At 42.8% G+C, this 19,083-nt stretch overlaps 1 protein-coding gene across 2 annotated transcripts in view; it reads left to right on the top strand.

Annotated features, from left to right (window-relative positions):
- The window catches only part of Fam13a (family with sequence similarity 13 member A), a 90,753-nt gene that overhangs the window by 58,453 nt on the left and 13,217 nt on the right, over positions 1-19,083 (top strand). For both annotated transcript variants that reach the window (XM_048439635.3, XM_048439634.3), the window contains exons 8-13: positions 2,725-2,872; positions 11,074-11,278; positions 11,780-11,918; positions 12,515-12,596; positions 13,324-13,544; positions 14,257-14,340. In XM_048439635.3, the coding sequence (XP_048295592.3) occupies positions 2,725-2,872; positions 11,074-11,278; positions 11,780-11,918; positions 12,515-12,596; positions 13,324-13,544; positions 14,257-14,340 (879 nt within the window). The remainder of the gene's footprint in view (positions 1-2,724; positions 2,873-11,073; positions 11,279-11,779; positions 11,919-12,514; positions 12,597-13,323; positions 13,545-14,256; positions 14,341-19,083) is intronic.

Here is a 19,083-nt window from a genome sequence, read left to right as displayed (position 1 = left end):
AAGCAGATGTCCCATGCCACAATGAATGGTGCCCACCCCGGTGGCCTGTCCTTACCCTATTTCAAAGTGGCTACTTGTTATCCCTGAATCACATAAAAATGGCAAGACCTCATTAAACAAAGTGCCACATGCTTGTTTCCACCTTCCCGAAATGCTGTTCCCAACGACAGCCATTCCCTCACTTCCTTCACACCTCTGTGTACGTATCATTACGGGGAAGAGGCCATCCCTGTCCACACAAGATAAAATAAGACACCCTGTCAACTGTCGCTAACACCCATCTGTCCTTGTTTTATCTCCGTCGACCTAATGCTGTTTTTACTTTTAAACCTTTTATGACTTGTTTGTTTCTACTTTATGTGTAAGGGTATTTTGGCCCATACATATGTCTGTGTATTATGTGTGGGAAGCACTTGTAGAAGCCAGAGTCAGAGCCCCTTGCTCAGAGTTACAGACAGTGGGAGCCACCACGTAGATGCTGAGAATGGAACCTGGGTCCTCCGCAAGAGCAGCAGTGCTCTTAACCACTGAGTCGGGCAGCAGCATGGTGTACTTCGTTATACTGTGCTTAGCTCAGCACATGGAGCCTGACAGCTGTGCCCCTGATTCTGGCCCTTCAGGCTTCTGCCGTCACACTTGGCAGCCTCAGAGCTGTCCACCTCGGAACCCCTTTTCTCACTGTGGCTGTGGTGCTGCTTGCTTTACTTGACTTCGTACTTGTCCACTCCTTCCTCCTCTGCAACCGGCCCTCCTCTGCAGCCTTCCCACCCGCAACTCTTGCCAGTCGCCTTCTGCTGATGATTAATGGCAAACACACTGGTAACTCTGTGTGCTGACTTTTGTTCATGATGTGGAAGTGTGTCCCATCTTTTGATGTAGCGTGGTTTACCTAATACTCAGTCATACACGCTGCGTCTCCTCGTCCCTCGCTAGCAGTTTGAGGGCCTGGCATTTTACTCATTGGTCTTTACATGGTGTCTTATAGCAACAGAAAGAATGGCAGCTTCTGTCTGGCTGTCCCTTTTTCTGTTGTAGGCTCTGATTATCATCTCTTAAATCTCCACAGAGCTTTACAAGATTCCCGAGAAATACTTATCTACTCTATACATGTCCCTTTTCGCTGTCTTACACATGTATAGTCATATGAACTTGTATGTTTACCTATGATTTCTGACTGATTGTCCCTAAAAACACCTAAAGCCTGAATACCAGATTGAAGCTTCCTGCTTTGGTCCACTTAGGCTAATCTCAAGGAACAAATGGTTTCCGTAATACGACCATGTCCCCAGAGAGAGACAACATGCTGATAATGTTCTAGAGTGTAAGGTTGCCGTGATGTTCTCACGTGATGCACGACCTTATTGGAGTTTGGTTTTGTTCCCAATGTGAAGAAAATGCCAGTCTTCAGGATTCACTCAGTAGAAACAGAGTAATAAAAAATCATTGCATATTCCCCTGGTGATCTCAAAGTGGGTCGGACAGCTGTTAAAAGGAGCTGAAGGTCTTAAACAGTGCTTTAGTTTAAGTAGAACAACATTTCCTACATTAGTGAATGCGTTTACAGTTTCCAGATGTTCTTGGGTTTTTATTTTAATAATAGGGTAACTAAAAATAATTGTTCATTTACCCCAAAGAAAATATTTTGTCCAGATCCGTGCTACTTGAAAAGTACACTTTTGAGTAAAACTATTCAAGTGCGGTCCTTTATGATTTCATGAAAGTAGGAAGCTACAGGGCAGCTTAATTTACAGCATGCCAGGAGAACAAGGTAAGGGACAATTTTGATACAAAAGAATTAATTTAAGTGCTACTTTTAACACACAGAGAGAAGCATTTAGTTTAAATATCGGCCTTTCAGGGAAAGTTTTCCTTCCCATCAGATGTCCTAGCTGGGTGTAGGTGCTGCCAATGGCAGAGCCAGATGCAGCTTTAGTATTCAAGGTAGATGAACAATAAATAGAAAAACAAGTGACAATTGCATATTTGTAAGATATAAATTCCAAATCGCCGACTTGCCGGCTCTTACTTTTTACAGGGCAGGGAAGATTGTTCTCTCTGTAATCTTGGCTTGCTTTCAGGGTCTATTCCTCACTGCTAGCCCAGATGAAACGCCAAACCCAAACCCGTGTCGTTTGAATTTGCGCAACAATGCTTTAATACCCAGAGCGCCTCCATAAATAGTCTGTTCTCCCCACACTCTGGAGAAAAACAGCCCCATTTAATCGATGTAAGCCTAAGGGCTCAGAGGAGTGTGGTGTCCCCTGCTTCTGCCCCTGCCCTTGCAGGAATGTTTACCTAAGCGGCAAAAACACTGCTTGCCAGACACACCATGTTGCTGCCGCAGCCTTAGCAACCATAGCCAGCTTTTTGTTGTTGTTTACCATCTGGTGGACCATGCTCCTTTAAGAAACATAAACTCCTTCTCCTCCTCAAGGCCTCAGTCTGTAATCACTCAAGACCTGTCAGCTGCCTGAAGTCATCCGGAGGAGCAGCCTAAGGAAATCCTAAGAAGAAAAGTTAAAGGCTGGCAGATGGACAGAGGCTTTTTGCATGAGAGTAGCCAGATAGTGCCCAGGGGGCATCAAGCCCTGGTTTTTATTTCTGCAATGGAAGCGTTCGCAGCTGGGACTTGGGAGGTTGCATTCAGAAGGCGTGGAATCGCTGCAAATGGTTTTGCATTTTGGTGAGCAGTAGCTCTTAGGGGACCCTGTGCTGTTCTTGCAGAGCCCCACAATGAAGATTCAGGAGTATCCCAGTATATCTGACACCAAACAACAGAGGAATCAAGATGCCGATGGTGAGCAGGAGAGCTTTGTCCCTGAAATGCCCCAGCTGGACCTGACAGCATTGTGCGATGAGAAGAACTGGGAAGGTAGGTGATCCTCTGCCTTGCATTGGGGTGGTCTTGCATTGGAAAAACACGGTGCGTAAGTATATGCAAGGCGTGTGGCTGCATGCCTGTGCAGATGAGAGGAAGAGCTACGCATGCAGAAGAAACTGGGTTTCTATAAAAAATAAAAAAGGCCGAACCTCCTTTACCAGGCAGCATAGGAACATGCCGTGCTCAGTGTTGCTAAGGGTTGTTGCAGTACAAGAAAGGAAAATAGGATTGCGTTGTCCTAGCGTCACCTTGCAGTATGTTTTTAACCCATCAAGAGTGCTGCCCCTGCTTGTCGTATGCTGTGGGGAGCGTGGGGAGCCGGTCACCCACGACCTCAGACCTCATCCACTGCCCCTCATCTTCAGCTGCACTACCAGTCACCCCACATCACTCCCTTCCAAGTACACCTTCCAAGTTTTCAAGGAAGATGTTTTTCTCTGCTTTTCTTCTATCTTTCAATGTATGTATTTAAAATATATATATATATATATATATATATATATATATATATATATATATATCCAGGTTGACACACTAATGAGAACACTGAACAAAAGCGCATCTTTGCTGAAAACCTGTGACTCTGTTTTAGGTTTTTTGGTTTTTTTTTTTTTTTTCCAGAGATGTCTAGTGAAAACATTAGAAATTTACTTTGAGGAAGAAGTTAGTTTATCAAAACTATATGAGAGGGGGCCCTCCAGCAGTTCTTTATCCCTCTGTCTACACTCAAAGCTATGTCAGCGCCCTATATAGTGCGTTTCTGAAGGCCCCAGCCAGGGAGAAATGGGCTCCTGGCTTCAGAACAGCAGCATAATTTAACACATGGCATTAACAGAGAGTCACAGCTATGAGAATCAGCCCTGCTGGTGCGTGCATTCCCTGTCCCCTATCCAGACCCACTCCTCTTTTTTCTAATGACCAAAGTCCATTGGAAAAGCCCACATGGTGAAAGGTTGACCTAGTTACTGTCCTGGCATGCAGGGCTTTGTGAGAAAGACTGTTCTATTTCCATTTTGCCTCCTGTAATCTGAGAAACCCGTTCTGGTTATTTTCATATAATTAGGCAGCAGATCTGAAATTTTGTCACATCATCCCAGCTCAAGATACTCAGAGAACAAAAGAGGCCATGGCTGTTTTGCTTCATGTTAAACTTAACTCATCTATTTCTGGGTATCAACTAGTTTGTCATTCATTTTTGCCCACTTTGAAATAATCCTAGGTCTTTTAATCTATAAATTCACAACAACCTGCTTTCCCTACCCCCAAAGAGTCTCAGAATGGTCACTGCTGTCTAAATAAGAACAAAAGAAAAACTAAGTAAATATATTTGCGTTTACGTGATATAGTTGATCTTAGAGCTTTTAAATGAAAAAGAGAAATCGAAGCCAGAATTCAAATGAGCTGCAGTCGCGTTCGGCTCCTCCCCTGAAATGGACTGCACTTGTTTTATTATTTCTCTTGGTTAATCACAAATTTAAATTTTTCTCTCAATACACATAACCTAAAATAAAGCTGAACATGTTCTCCAGAGTAGTTGAAAGTCAATTTGGAGTTTCTTTGAAACCATCCCATTACTTTAAAGAACTTTTCTGCAGAGAATAAAAGTGTGGAGAGACCAGCATCTTCTTTAGAAGGCTGGGCAGGGTGTTTTCTAAAAGGTCACTTGTGAAAATACACTTTACAGGCTGCCTCAAGCCCGAGACTTGTGTTGGCAAACTGCTGCAGCTGTTCTGTTCTCCCGTGCACACACGTTTGTTGTTGAACTTCTGCACCTTTAAAATCTACAAGGATTCATTTTCAAGGTCGTTTTGACTGTTTGGTTATTGCTCTCAGTAACCCTTTTGCAATTACATATTCTGATTTCCAAATTGCTTTGTGACGGGAACATAGCCAGAAGTACAGTCAGAATAAAGAAGCCAATCTATGAAGCTAGAGTAAATGACAATAGATTTGATGGCTAGAAAATCATCTCATTTATAGCTTCAATGGAAACAAAAAGGTGTTTTTCGAGTAGCAAATAACTTCACACGAGTTTAAGTTGTGCATGCAAAAGAATAGCAACAAAATATAAAGATGGAAGCAATAATCACCAGAGTGTACAGACCAATATCCACACTCGGCCTCCAACAACCGCAAACCCACTCTGTGGAGGGGACACTCTGGGTTTGCGTGCCTGCTCCCTGGCCTGTGTCATTGGTCACAGTCTGATGTGGAGCCAGGAAGAGTCAGCTGATTTCGGGTGGCATAAATGGCTGTGACCGGAGCCCTGCAGCCTGTGCCTGGGAAATAATGTTCTCTGAGTTCTTAAGCTTAGGATCAAGGGAACAATGAAAGAGATTGAGACAGTACGTCGATCCCATAGTCTACAGAGTGGAACCCTTGCAAAGTGAGCAGAGGTCCCATCTCAGCCTGCTTGTTGGCATGTCATCAACCATGCCTTCACATTTTAAAACTAAAATCAATCAAGGAGTTATTCTTTCTGGTGCTAGGGTTTCGACTTTCTAAAGTTAAATGGCTACCCAAATTAAAGGCACTGCGCTGATGTTGAAAGGTAATTAAAATTGTGTAATTAAAAAATGTCCCATGCGTGCTGATTTGTAAACACACAGCTATCCTTTTATGCCCTGAAATTAGGCTTAAAGAGCACTTTGACCTGAGAATGGTAGCTCACACTTGTAAACCCAATGTGGGAAGACAGAGGCAGCAGAATCACAACTTTGGGGCCAGCATAGGCTACATAGTGAGACCCTATAGCACAGGCTGGCCTTGAATTCAAGTTTTTCCTACCTCAGCCTTCTAAATGCTGAGATTACAGGTATGTACTATCACAGACAGCTACCAGAATATTTTTAAAGGTCACAAAATGCTTAATTTTTCTCATTTATTACTTAAAATGGAAAACAACTTTGGTGAGAAATTCTCCAAAACTCTCCAAGCGTCATGAAGAGGGACTGGCGAGATGGTTCAGTGGATAAGGACACTTGTCACCCAGTCTAATGACCCGAGTTCAGTCCCCAGAACTTACACTGTGAAAGTAGAAAACCAACTCCCAAAAGTTGTCCTCTGTCCTCCACATATGCACCACAGTGCCCTCAAAGACAATCAATCCATCCATCTATCCATCCACAGCGTACACAAACACAATCCATCCATCCATCTATCCATCCATCCATCCATCCATCCATCCATCCATCCATATAGAAACACATGTTAAAAGAATCATGGAGAAGCAAGTGATCATAAAAGACCTCCAATTGAACCCTCCCATCATACAATTAAGAAAGTTGAGCATCTCCTAACTTCTAGCTCATGCCCAAAGGATGCTAATCAGGCATCCCATCAAATAAGGTAGATGAAAACCAAACTTTGTGTTCAAATCCTGGTTCTGCTGCTTGGTCAGCTCTGTGGGCCTATTAGGAAATCTGTCTCCATTTTGCCTTGATTCTACTGTCCTTAAATAGATGTAACAACAACAGCAAATAATAATACATAATAGATATAATCATTGTTTTGCATGGATTAAATGAACTAGTATCTGCTGTCCTCCACATCCTATGGGCACTGTGTAAATATTACTGTTTTTCTCTTGAATAAATGTCTCTAAATATACTTTTGGGGTAAATTTCAACAAATACTTTGTATGAAATTTTCAAAAACTTAATAATTTTTTTAAGGAAACAAAATCAGTAATAACGAGGCAGGCCCTCCACGTTTTTGCTAAGTGCTGCCCACTCACACTAAGCTCAGTTCGGTTCTTTGTCACAAGCTAGATCCTGGATTGGGAAGTGTTGCACTTGAAGTGAGAGAGAAGCTGGGCCCTGGCAGGGTCCTGATGACAGCTTTCTCTGAGGTGAGGAATAGAAGACAGGTAGGGCGGTACATTAGAGGCAGATTTCTGTGAGTTCGAGACCAACTTCAGAGATTTCTGTGAGTTCTGGTCTACAGAGCAACATCCAAGAGAGCCAAAGCTACACGGAGAAACCCTATCTGGAAAAATCAAACAGAAGAAACTATGCATAAATGGGCAAACCCAAGGGTCAGTCACCCCAAATAGCATTGTTCTTATTGCTTCAAGTTGTCAGCCCCGTTCTGTTCAACAATTTAAGTACACCTGTTGAGGCCCTGCTTTTTAACTTTGCAGATAGAGGCAAAACATGTACAGGAGCCTTCCAAATTAAACCTGGGCCTGACACAGCTGACTGCTAAGGTTCCTATCAATCTGGTAATTGCAAGACTTTTTGAACAATTTAGTAAGACTACCATTGTTCTAAGGCTGAATTTTGGAACACTAAAAGGAAATTATGAAAGCAACCCCTTCCCCCCATTGTGGCCCCAGTCTTTCCGTGTCTGAGGTGACAAGCACCGCTTTGAACAGCTGAGAAGAGAGTTTTGACGCTGTGACAAGCAGTGATGACTCTAAATAGCATAGTTGGAAAAGAAACATGGAAAATACCATCTCCTTTAATTTTGTTCAGATGTCTTATAAATAAGTCATTCCAATAATCAGTTTCTTCTATATAGCCAAGGGCTCCAGCCGGATAAGAGTGCAGCTATCTTGATACCCTGAACCAGCATTGCTCCAAGGTGAAGGCCTTCCTGTGAGGAGTTCATTTCCCTTTATGCCCCTGTGAATCGTGGTGTCTGGATTAGGACTCCTCAGAACCTATTCCTATCGCTTAGATAGCAGGACCACAGCTTTTCTATTTGTTATTTCTGATGACCTGCTGTGGTGTCAATGACCTGGATGAATTAATTTTTAATTAAAAAATGGCATGATTCTGTCTAGAGTTCATTGTGAGGGTACTGAAGGGATTTTTATTTGAGAGTGAAAATGTGCTCATTTTAGACCCTGCTGTGGGAGGAGAATCCAGTATGAAGCCTTGCATCTTTTCTGTTGTCCCTTTGGATGCTTTTCTGGCAATACCCTTGTTTCAGTGTTCTAGAGTTACTGACTAAATATAAAATCCTTGTCAAGCAGCTGTTAGAAATGGCTGCTGATGCATCTTCAAAACTGGCTTTCTGTAAAGCAATGTAAAGCATATACTCTGCTTCATACTCTTCAGGGCAGTTATCTGGCTTCCTAGTTGAGTGAATACTAGCAAGTGTAAGCTAGAATATTTCAGACTAACATAAGGAACTGGCTGTATTGATTCATTAGTATAGGAGACACATACTACATGTCGGTGTGTGACTTTCTTAAATGGGGTCTTTTAAATGTGAGACTCTATAGAAGGGAGAAATGGAGGACACTCACCTAAGTGTTCCTTGTTGCAGAAGTGGGGAACTTTCCACTTCTGCTCCATCTGCAGACCAATGAGGCCACATTCCTCTTTGTTAAAGCTGAAATTCACAATGACTTTACATCTCTAATCTCTCAATAATGGGTTCATCTACCCTACCTATGTGCTTTCATGGGAAAGTGCAAGAAATTCCTCAGCTGTCTTATTTCCTATTCAACACTGGTAATTCTAGGAAAGGATGTATTTGGATTTTCTGTTTGCTTGTGTTTCTTTGTTTGTTTTGTTTGTTTGCTTATTTGTCATTGAAATGACTACATCAGGACAGAGACACAAAATGAAGCTATATTAAGCCAGAGAACAGATAGACAGCTTCAGGTTAGCTCCCAAGCACCACTCTTACTTCAGTCAGTTAATGATGAACTCATGACCATAGAGAACAAATGCTTGAAAACTCAAAGATGTTTTCATTTTAGAAAATGTAGTCTGCTGGATGAAAATTCAAATTGAGGGGGTCAGGATCAAGAGTAAGATCCTTTCAAGTCGTATTTCGTTTTCTTGAGGAATAGAAATGTCAAAGTAACAGCATGCTTTCGTGCCAATATCAACACCATACTTTGTGATATCAAAGCTTCATGCCCCCCCCCAAAGCATCTCTCCCTTCCCTCGGTTGTTTACCCCTCTGTGGAGCGGCTGTGGTCAGCTGCAGGGCTGCTTTGGCTAACTTAACTCTCTCCCAGTCTGGACTGACTTGATTTTTATCTTAGGAAATAGAAGATGTGGTCTGGTCAGTTTAACAGTCTCATCTTCTGCAACTTAACACTAAAGTTCATGTTTCCCACAGAGATTCCTTTGCCCTGGCTCGCTGCTTTCCTGGCGGTTTTCATCCTTTTGTGTTGGTAGAGCTACGCAGTCCTAAACCTGCTAGTTAGCTGATACCATTAGTCCAAAGAATGAGATGTTTGTCTCCCGTCTTAGCCACGTGCATTGCCCGATGTTTTGAGCCTCAATAAACAAGACTTTTTTTTTCTTGAACATTTTTATTTTTCAAAATATTTATTGCCGTTCCTACAGAGCTTGAGTTCCTACAGAGCTTGAGTTCCTACAGAGCTTGAGTTCCTACAGAACTTGAGTTCCTACAGAGCTTGAGTTCCTACAGAGCTTGAGTTCCTACAGAGCTTGAGTTCCTACAGAGCTTGAGTTCCTACCGAGCTTGAGTTCCTACCGAGCTTGAGTTCCTACCGAGCTTGAGTTCCTACAGAGCTTGAGTTCCTTTAAACTTTTCAAACCTTGTTCTTTATGACTTAATATTTTAGGTGGACCTGCTACTCTTTCCTCTTTTACTGTGAAGTCTTCCTGAGTTTCAGACAGTCGTCACTGATTTTTGTAGCTCTGACACATTCTAAAACAAAACACTGACTTAGAAGTTAGAAGGCAAGCGGGCAGGCTCACTCTTCTCACTCACTGGGGGCTTGTGCTTAACTTCTTTACATCTGGTAGCCTTATCTCTCAACAGCCTGGAATCAGTAGTTCTCAGACTTGGCAACCATGGGGGCACTTGACTCATTTGGGCAGTTTTTAAGTATGTGCACACTTACATGTGTGTGTATAGATGTACATGTGTGTACGTGTTTGTCAGCCTGCCTGTCAGTCGTGCCTAGACCTTCACTTAAATACACTGTATTTGGGGTGAGTTAAGGATTTGTATCTTGATGCTTGTTACCTGCTTCCCTGGTAAACACATGTAGCAAGGATGTGAGGTTTAAGAATGCGGTTAATCTGGTTCTGACATTCTGGGGTCATAATCTTGTCTTTCTAGAAACAAAGCTTAAGCACATTTATTCCAAATAGCTGCATACATTTTCAAGCTTCGTAGTTGAAGGAGCAACTAGGTGTTCTCTGATTCAAACTCTAGGACTCCCAGAATCTGAGGTCTCGGCAAGTACTAACTAGCCTGATGGGGATCACTAAATGGCAAGCGCACGTGAAGCTTTTATGCAGAGTATTACAAGTGGAAAACGGCATGCCATACAAGATCTACTTTGAAGTCTTTTGGCTATAATTTTAAAGTGTTTCTTAATATTTACCTATTTTGTACAGGGCAGGGGGTGTGTTGCACCTGGGCCACAGTGAACATGTGGAACTCAGAGAACAACTTGACTAGTTGATTCTCTCCTTCCACCATGTGAGTTCCAGGATCAAATTCTGAACCGACAAGGGCAAAACCCAGGAAGAAGCAGGCTAATCCTACGTACCATGCAGAGAAGCACAAAGAGAAGCATGCTAATCCTGTGTGCTATGCAGAGAGACACAGGGAGAAGCGTGCTAATCCTGTGTTTTGTGCAGAGAGGCACAAGAGAAGCATGCTAATCCTATGTACTATGCCAAGAGATGCAGGGAGATGCATGCTAATCCTGTGTACCATGAAGAAAGACACAGAGAAAAACATGTTAATCCTGTGTACTAGGCAGAGGTACAGGAAGAAGCAGCTGATCCCATGTCCTGGGCAGAGAGGCCCTGGGAGACAGCTTACCAAATGACCCACACAGAGACTGTAAAGCCTTGGTAAATAGGATCTCACAAGTCTGACATGGCTCCTTAGTTGTCAGAAGAGTCAGCGTATGTACACTCTCCCTGACACTCATTTCTCTTTCGGTGGTGCTCCTAATTGGAAAGGTTTCACTCACCTTTTGGGGAAATTGGAATTATACACAATTAGATATACACCTTAGGGCAGCCTTAGCAAATTCTGTTTTGAAAGGAAGCAAGCATGAAGATAAAGGCAGAGGTGGGCATGAGGTACAGTGGTAATGTCAGTTAGATATAGTGCCTACTCTGGACCTTGTATCTGCATGAGAAACCATTTGGAGGGCAGTAACCCAAAGCATTCGGGAAAACTGGGTAACGATGCTTTCAAGAACGATGTTCACCTCTTAACCCACATTTATTTTCCAGAGCCCATCCCTTCCTGGCAGCAAGAGAATATGGACTCTGATGAAGCCCGCCTCTCCCCACAGGCTGGGCGCCTGATTCACCAGCTTCTGGATGAGGACAGTGACCCCATGCTGTCCCCCAGGTTCTATGCCTATGGGCAGAGCAGGCAGTACCTGGACGACACAGAAGTGCCTCCTTCTCCCCCCAATTCCCATTCTTTCATGAGGTATGTTCTATGCCGTGGACGAGCAACTTCCCCAGTCACACCACACTGGCACACTGGACCAGTTGGAATGACTAGCCCACTGACGGCCAGCCCTTTTGTAACAATTAAGTTGGGAACTTGTGGAGAGACACACCCGAAGCTCTCCGTCCTAATACACAAGCTGAGTTGGAATTCCTACTTATTCCTACTTGAGCTGCAGGCCAACTGCAGATCTCATTGTGAATTCCAATGAGCACCTCCTTTCCAAAGCTCTGTCCAATGTAACATGCAGGCTTATAGTCCATTTCGGATTGCCCTGATAATGTAAGTGGAAAGGCAAGACACACAGGCCTGTTTAATAGTTGGCGCATGTGGGGCGCCAAGTCAGAAATGCACCCATCCACCTGGTTTTTCCAAAGGGGAGAGGATGGTTCACTCCTCTATGCCTTATACTCCCCAAAGTCACTCCCCATAATTACTGGTCGTTCACGGGGCTACTGACCCAGATCACGCTCTTTGCAGGCGGAGAAGCTCTTCCCTTGGGTCCTACGATGATGAGCAAGAGGACCTGACACCTGTGCAGCTCACCCGAAGGATCCAGACCCTTAAAAAGAAGATTCGCAAGTTTGAGGACAGGTTTGAAGAGGAAAGGAAGTACAGAGTGAGTTCCCCATGGCGTCTCCTTGCACCAGCACATCCTGCAGCATGTCAAGTGGTGACTCTCAACCTGTGGGTTACAGCCCCCTTAGGGGCAACATATCAGTTAGCCTGTATATAGCCAGTATTTACATTATCAGTCATAACAGTAACAAAATTATCATGATGAAGTAGCAATGAAATAATTGTATGGTTGGGGTCACCACAACGTGATGAACTATATTAAAGGGTCATAGCATTAGGAAGGTTGAGAACCACTGATGCAGAGACTAACAAAAGCTGAAAAAGGAGGGAATTTTATTTGTTGAGCTAAAATTTGATTCAAAATTATCTTCTACAGTTTCCTCCTTGCAGGTTCCTTTCACTATTGGCTTTGTCATAGCTTCCCAAGTCATGGCAGTGGCAGTATAGATAAGCCCACAAACTCCTTCATTTTCTGTTCCATTGGCCTCCTAAGCGGAAACATGCAAATACTAGAAAAGGGGATACGGACTTCACAGGAATCAGTGATCATAAAGATCCGTTCATTTGCCCTTAAGGAAATCTGTGGAAATATCAGAACTAGCAATGAAATGTTTACTCTAGACTTTCCTTCCCCAGCCCTCCCACAGTGATAAAGCGGCCAACCCAGAGGTTCTGAAGTGGACAAATGACTTGGCCAAATTCCGGAAACAACTGAAAGGTAAGTGAAGCCTCCTGGCAAAGCCTGGAGACAAAACCAGGAGATAAATCCCTTGGGTCCTGCTGAGTGCCAGCATTGGGGTGTTCCCAGTTCTCCCAGATCTTTATGGGACACCATCCCAAGACTTTTCATAGTCTCCCATCAAACCAGATCGGATAAGATATGAATTCCCCAACACATCTTCATTGCCACACACTTCTCTTAGAAGGATGGTTTCACGTCAGTACTTCGGAAGCAGCTGTTTAATCTGAAGGGGCACTTACTGGAATACTAGAAAGCGTCTCATCAGAGACGAATCTGCAAAGGGTGGGGGCCCTTTCCCTCAGACAGCTTAATGTAGTTAGCAGCTAGTCCCAGAAACAGCTACATGGAATCAATAAAATGGGGTGTGTAGGTTGGATGAAAAACAGTAGTCAGTGGCTTTAAATCAGCACGTCTATGTGCACTAAGGGACTGCATTGAAGCTGTCCACTTCTGAAATCAGAGCCAAGCCTAGATAGCCAAAACTCCGGTGCTAAAAGCTAACACATTCCAGGAATTAGAGTTTGGGAAACACTTCTGTAGATTCAGGAAGAGCCTACGAGTTTGGTTTATTTTCTCTTACACTATAATTCAATACTCTCTAGAAAAAGAAGTCATAGCTAAGCTGTTACTGACATGACAGTTGAAGCAACCTGGGTAAAGCAAACCTCACTCTGTATCTCTGTTTCCAAATCTAACTGCCTAGAGTCAAAACTAAAGATCTCGGAAGAGGACCTCACCCCCAGGACACGGCAACGAAGCAACACGCTCCCCAAGAGCTTTGGTTCCCAGCTAGAAAAAGAAGATGAGAAGAAGCAAGAACTGGTGGATAAAGCCATTAGGCCCAGCGTTGAAGCTACCCTGGAATGTATTCAGAGGAAGCTCCAGGAGAAGCGAACAGAGTCCAGCCGCCCTGAGGACATTAAGGTGTGATGCTCTTAGAAAGCCTGGGGGAATGGCCCATCCTCAACCAGTGCAGCCAATATAGTGAGAACACAGGTCGTGCAGATTGGTGCTGAAACCTTTGCCACACTCACCTCCTGGTAGCTCGCTTTCCAGCCAGGAGATACTCTCCTCTGCTATCTCCTGGCATTACTGTTTTAAGTCCAGTGAAAGGAGAGAAGAGGACAAGGGACAGGCCAGGTCACACAAATTCCTTCAAACACAAAGATACCTTTTAAATTTTCTCGCACATGTACAGAAGTACGTGGAAGCTGTTCTGTTTCCCTTGTGAGTACTTTGGTTTCTGACTACTGATTGAGAACAGATCACTCTATGGACTATTGCAGAATGGATTTATTGAGGTTAATAGGTGGCTTGACTCTGAGTAGAGGGATTATACGCAAACCTTTAGGAGTATATAGTCTGTGTTATAGGCTATTGCTGAATGCATTCAGCTCAGTCCAAGTCTTCAGTGGGTCTCTCCTGCCGCGCAGGTGTTGATGACATTCAGGTAGCTGCTGACAGTGGTGCCGTGCACTGTGTGCTTCCAGTGGGAGGTCACGAGGCTCTCGTGCCGATGTGAGCTTTGGCCAGAGCGTTTTAACCCTTCCGTTGAATGAGCTTGACAAAATAAAGAGACTGGAATGTGCCCAAATGTTTTCCTCGTGTTTCATTTCTTCCCTCTGTGTTTGCACAGGATATGACCAAGGACCAGATTGCTAATGAGAAAGTGGCTCTGCAGAAAGCCCTTCTGTACTATGAAAGCATCCACGGGAGGCCGGTATGTGATTTACCAAACCTTCTCATAAGGGGCAGTTGTCTGGTTTTGGAAAGTCTCTGTAATCTAGTGCCATCCAGGAAATAGTGCCCCTAATAGATGCCTTTTCTTTTTTTCTTTTTCTAAGTGTTCTGAAGGCTTGGTCAATAGAGTTCTTTCTGTTAAGTATTAGATCTTAAACTTAATTGAATTGCAACAAGTTAGACTACAACTAAACTTAAGTTGCCAATATTCTATTGAAAAGGAAGGGAGGTAAAGGATGGGGGGAGAGTACAGAGTGCATAAAATTCTGAAGTAAGAAGTCAGCCCCTGTAAGCTGAAGGAGACTCAAGGCTTCCACAGCCATATTATAAAGGGATTAAACCTGAACGATATGTCATAAAACCATTTCTCTGCACTGCAGGGCACAGCCGGCATGTAAAAAGGACTTCTGTCAACGTGTAGAACCCAAAGTGGGAAGTTCAAACTGTAGCTTCATCTTTTTATCAGATCAGGAAGCATCTGAGGTTATTGGGTAATTAGCAAGCGTGTGTTAGGTGTTTCTTGCTAACTCTAGGGAAGCTTTTAGTAAGGCAGGCTTCTGCTCGCCTCCTTGGGGAACTTAAACAGGCTTGTTGTCCACTACTCTCCATAGTCTTCTTTTCAGAGAGTTGACAAGAAAAAAAAAATGCAACAGCAGCAGTTCCTTCAGGCAGGTCTCAGGAAGCATGAAGTTTAGATTCATGGATTTTTATGAAGCCCACAAATACAGGACTCCTCCTCCACTCTGTCATAACTACTAATTTAATGAATTAATGAAATTAATCATTTCTTCTAAATGATGTTCTCTTTTCGATGCAGAAGCTTCCAAAATAATATGTTAAACTCCGTTTTCAACAAGGCACACTATTAAACCATGTTCTTCAGAGGCTAGGCAAACCCTCTACCACAGAACTATCCCTCCAATCACAGGCTTTGGCGGAGAGGGGTGAGGACTCTGAGCTTACCTAATAGTTAACTAATCCTCAGTGACTGACACAAAACTTGTCACATAATGTAAACCCCGGGAATATCCACAGAAGGCCTCCAGGCACGCTCTGTGGCGTTTTAGTTCTCAGAATATCAGGGTTTTGTTGTTGTTGTTGCTTTGTTTTGTTTTGTTTTGTTTTTTAGTTCTGGCACTCGTGCTGATTCATTTTGCTGGACTGTTCCTGCAGTGGAAAAATACTAGAACTCTGGGATAATGTTCATGTTTCAGCCAAGTTTGGTTTCCGATTTTTTTTTTTTAAGGCACTTAACCAAATAGCGAGTGCTCCAGAGTTCAAAGATTGTGAAATTGTGTCCTTCTGTCCTGGAGTATTCAGGACCAGAGAAGCAGAGCTGGACTGCTGTGAGCAGAGTTGAGCCCCTTTGCCATGGAAGCTCAGGATTGCAAGTGTGGAGCTTGTGGCCACCAGGGGGCTTCTGTGACACTGTTTTTCCCTTGGCATAGTTCTTTCCCTTGCAAGGATGATTCTAGCTGGAATATTGACAGAGTCCTTCAAGGGCTTCCTGGCCCGTGCCCCCCACCTGAGAGAGCACACAGCTGCATTCTAAGTGGATCAACCTCATTACTGGCACACGGGTTTGTGTGGCAGAGGGATTTTTGCGGTTGCTGCTGTTCTATATGTTGTGGGCGTGGCTTTCAGTTGGGAAGATTTTTATTCGGTTTGTACCTCATTCCACAGTGCAGATACTGTGAGTCTCAGAACTGTAGGAACTTACCTTGGCAGAAACCTGGGGCTGCTTAAGTAAGCTTTTGAACTCTTGGTTGATAGATACCTATTACAGGTTGTCACGGCAGGAAAAAGAGATTATAGACACACAGAGACATCTATACGTATACTGACCTGTAAGCTCGAAACAGATAACGTGAAATAGCTTCTTTGGGGTTGCATAGTAAATGACGGTTCTCACTGCCACTACAACCACGTGTTCTCCTCTCTCCTGCTTGCTCGACATTAGATAATCACAGTGGGGGAAGAGTGTACTCTGTTTACCTGCCTGTTATTAAGAATGCAAAGTATTAGTTCTTTATCTTGCCTTATTCCCTTTCAGATAGATCAAGATTCAATCATCTCCCAAAGTAGAGACCAAATTGTAGAACAAATATTAATGTCATTTATCTCTGATCTCAGGTCTCTCTGCCTCTCTCTGGGTCACAATGCTCTAACTTCCTCAGAAAGAAAGCGAACTTCCCTTGATAGACAGCCAATCTGAAAATCAAAGTAGACTTTTATTTCTTAGATATGTGCTATAGTTAACCCTAAACCACAAACACTATTACACAAAATGTGCACATATTTCCAATGCTAAGCTGTCATTTCGAGTCCCCTTATCTCATAAAGTAGACGGTCAGAACTCGTGGCTTTTTCTGAGTCTGAAGATTCCAATTTAACAGGCCATTGGCCATCAGGATCATAGTCAAACAGTCATGTGCTATGCAGCTCTCCGCAAAGCTGTTTGCTTTAGCTGAGCACGCTGCAGATGGGCATATGTGACATACAAAAACAAGTGAGCTTCTCATTTCCTGTGAGCTATTATTAAAGCGTGTCCTTTTCAACAAGAGTGTTGAAAGTCTTCAAAAATGATGTCACAGAAAAATATAGGAAATAATTGAAGTTCCCTCCCCCATATCACCATTCATAATAAATGTGCAGGGGAGAGAATGGGTTTGTCCAGTGCTTCTGGCTTCTTCTTAATTCATTCCCTCACTGATATATTTTAACTCTGTGTTTCAGAACCATGTTGACTAGCACAACATTAAGAATAGTCAAGTTAACATTTAAATTATGAGTCCATATACAAACACTAACCTCTGATTAGTTGTTGTTTTGGAGTTTCCAGTCTTTATACAAATGTTCTACTATTCTTAACATATAAAAGATTTGCTTTTTCTAAATTAATGGGTCCAAAGTGCAGCAGTTAGAAGAACCGTGATCCCTCTGTTAGATCCTGCTTAATTCAAGGCTGATGTATCTGTGAGTAGAGAGAAACCTGGGCTGGAGTCAGTACACCCAGTTGTTGTCTAAGCTCCCTTGCCTTGGGGAAGCATTCCCCTCTGCAATTTTAGCCTCGAAAGAACAAGGCTTGCCTAGCTCTAAAATTCCGTGGCTCTCATTTTGTCTTTTGCATCACAGTAAATATGTCATTTTTTTGCCATTCATCTTTAAATCCAGGTAACACCAGCAAAACATCGTAGAAAAGTTTTGTTTGAGGATAGGAGAAAACCCTCACAACATAAGGGCAGGCACACTGGGCTGTCCAGACTTTATGATTTCTACCCTGGGCTTGCCTCTAGTTAAGTGTGGACAGTTATTGGAGAAGTGTCCCTTTGAGTTTTAAAATAGTCCCTGACTCTTCCAGAGTAGTAAGTGAACAGTAGACCTGTTCTGTGTCACGTTGAAGACAGAATGGGAATGCTGCCGTGTCCCTGATCTTCTTGTCCCATGTTTATTGTTTTTTGTTTGTCTGTTTTAAGACAGGGTCTTGTTATGCAGCCCTGGAACTTGCTATGTAGACTAGGCTAGTCTTGAACTCACAGAGCTCCACCTGCCTCTGCCTTCTGAGTTCTAGAATTAAAGGCCTGTGCCACCACACTGGCTAATGTTCTGCTTTGTCGTAAGAAATACATCTTAAGAAGCACTCTGTTTTCACACACTGCAAAGTCATTCGGCTCTACTACTCAAATGTAAACTAAGGCTGTGAAAGAGGAGAGAAAGGATTTTGAGGAGAAAGCATATGCATATTTGGCCTAAAGTAATTTTCAAGTTAATTTGAGTCATCAACTATTTTCTGACCTGACTTCTTCAGTTTACCATCAGAAGGTGACACACAGAGAATTCTGATGGCCAGTGGGCTTGGTATAAGCTGAGGAGCGTGGTGAGTGGGCCATAACTTGACCCATGTGAAATGGCTCCCCAGAAGGTGCTGCCCTTGCCTGGCATCACAGCTTGAGTGTTAGCCGCTGTCATAGGTGTGTGGGGGTTAACAGTAAGGTCTGCGCTTTTGTAAGAAATGACTGTCTGAGTCACCTTGATGTCATGATGATCATTTTTAATGAAGTGACTGATTTTAAAATTCAATTTCACATGATACAGAAATGTTTCTAGAAGCATGTTTCTAGAAGCAGAAACATGTCAATGACTCTTAAAACTAGTAAAGAGGTGAAAAGACAGATTATTATTATTATTATTATTATTATTATTACTAACAGCAGGAAACCCACAATGTTTTGCAGTACCCTGTTAACTGGTGAAATTTATCCAAAATTATTTACTTTGGATTTATTTGACCAAGTTGAGAAAGACTTATACAAAAGCCAGACAAGACAACATATTTCCATAATCCAGAACTGTCTTTGAAGATGAATCTTCTAAAGACTGAAAAAAATGGTAAAGCTGCTTGTCATATATGATTCCCTACCTGAGAAACTCTTACTTTCTCAAGCTTGTAATAATAATGGAATGTAGAAGCACAGCAACCAAATCTAAAAATAGATTTTGCCTCATAGTACATTGAGGTTGAGGTACCAAAGGAAATACATGTATACCAATGTGTTTGGTCATACCTAGATAGGTTCATTCACTAACATTGCAAGTATGTACAGAATGTTTCCATTGGATGAAGTACTAAAATACCTACTCAGAATATGAAAACATAAGCTCCCACATTCAACAGGCTATATTGTGAGCAGGAGATAAATGTGTGAACAATTATGATAGAATG

The sequence above is a fragment of the Myodes glareolus genome, chromosome 6 (assembly GCF_982192425.1).
Source record: "Myodes glareolus chromosome 6, mMyoGla1.1, whole genome shotgun sequence".
Taxonomy (NCBI): domain Eukaryota; kingdom Metazoa; phylum Chordata; class Mammalia; order Rodentia; family Cricetidae; genus Myodes; species Myodes glareolus.
The sequence above is the reverse complement of the archived record's forward strand: the minus strand, read 5'-3'. Positions and strand labels throughout refer to the sequence as shown.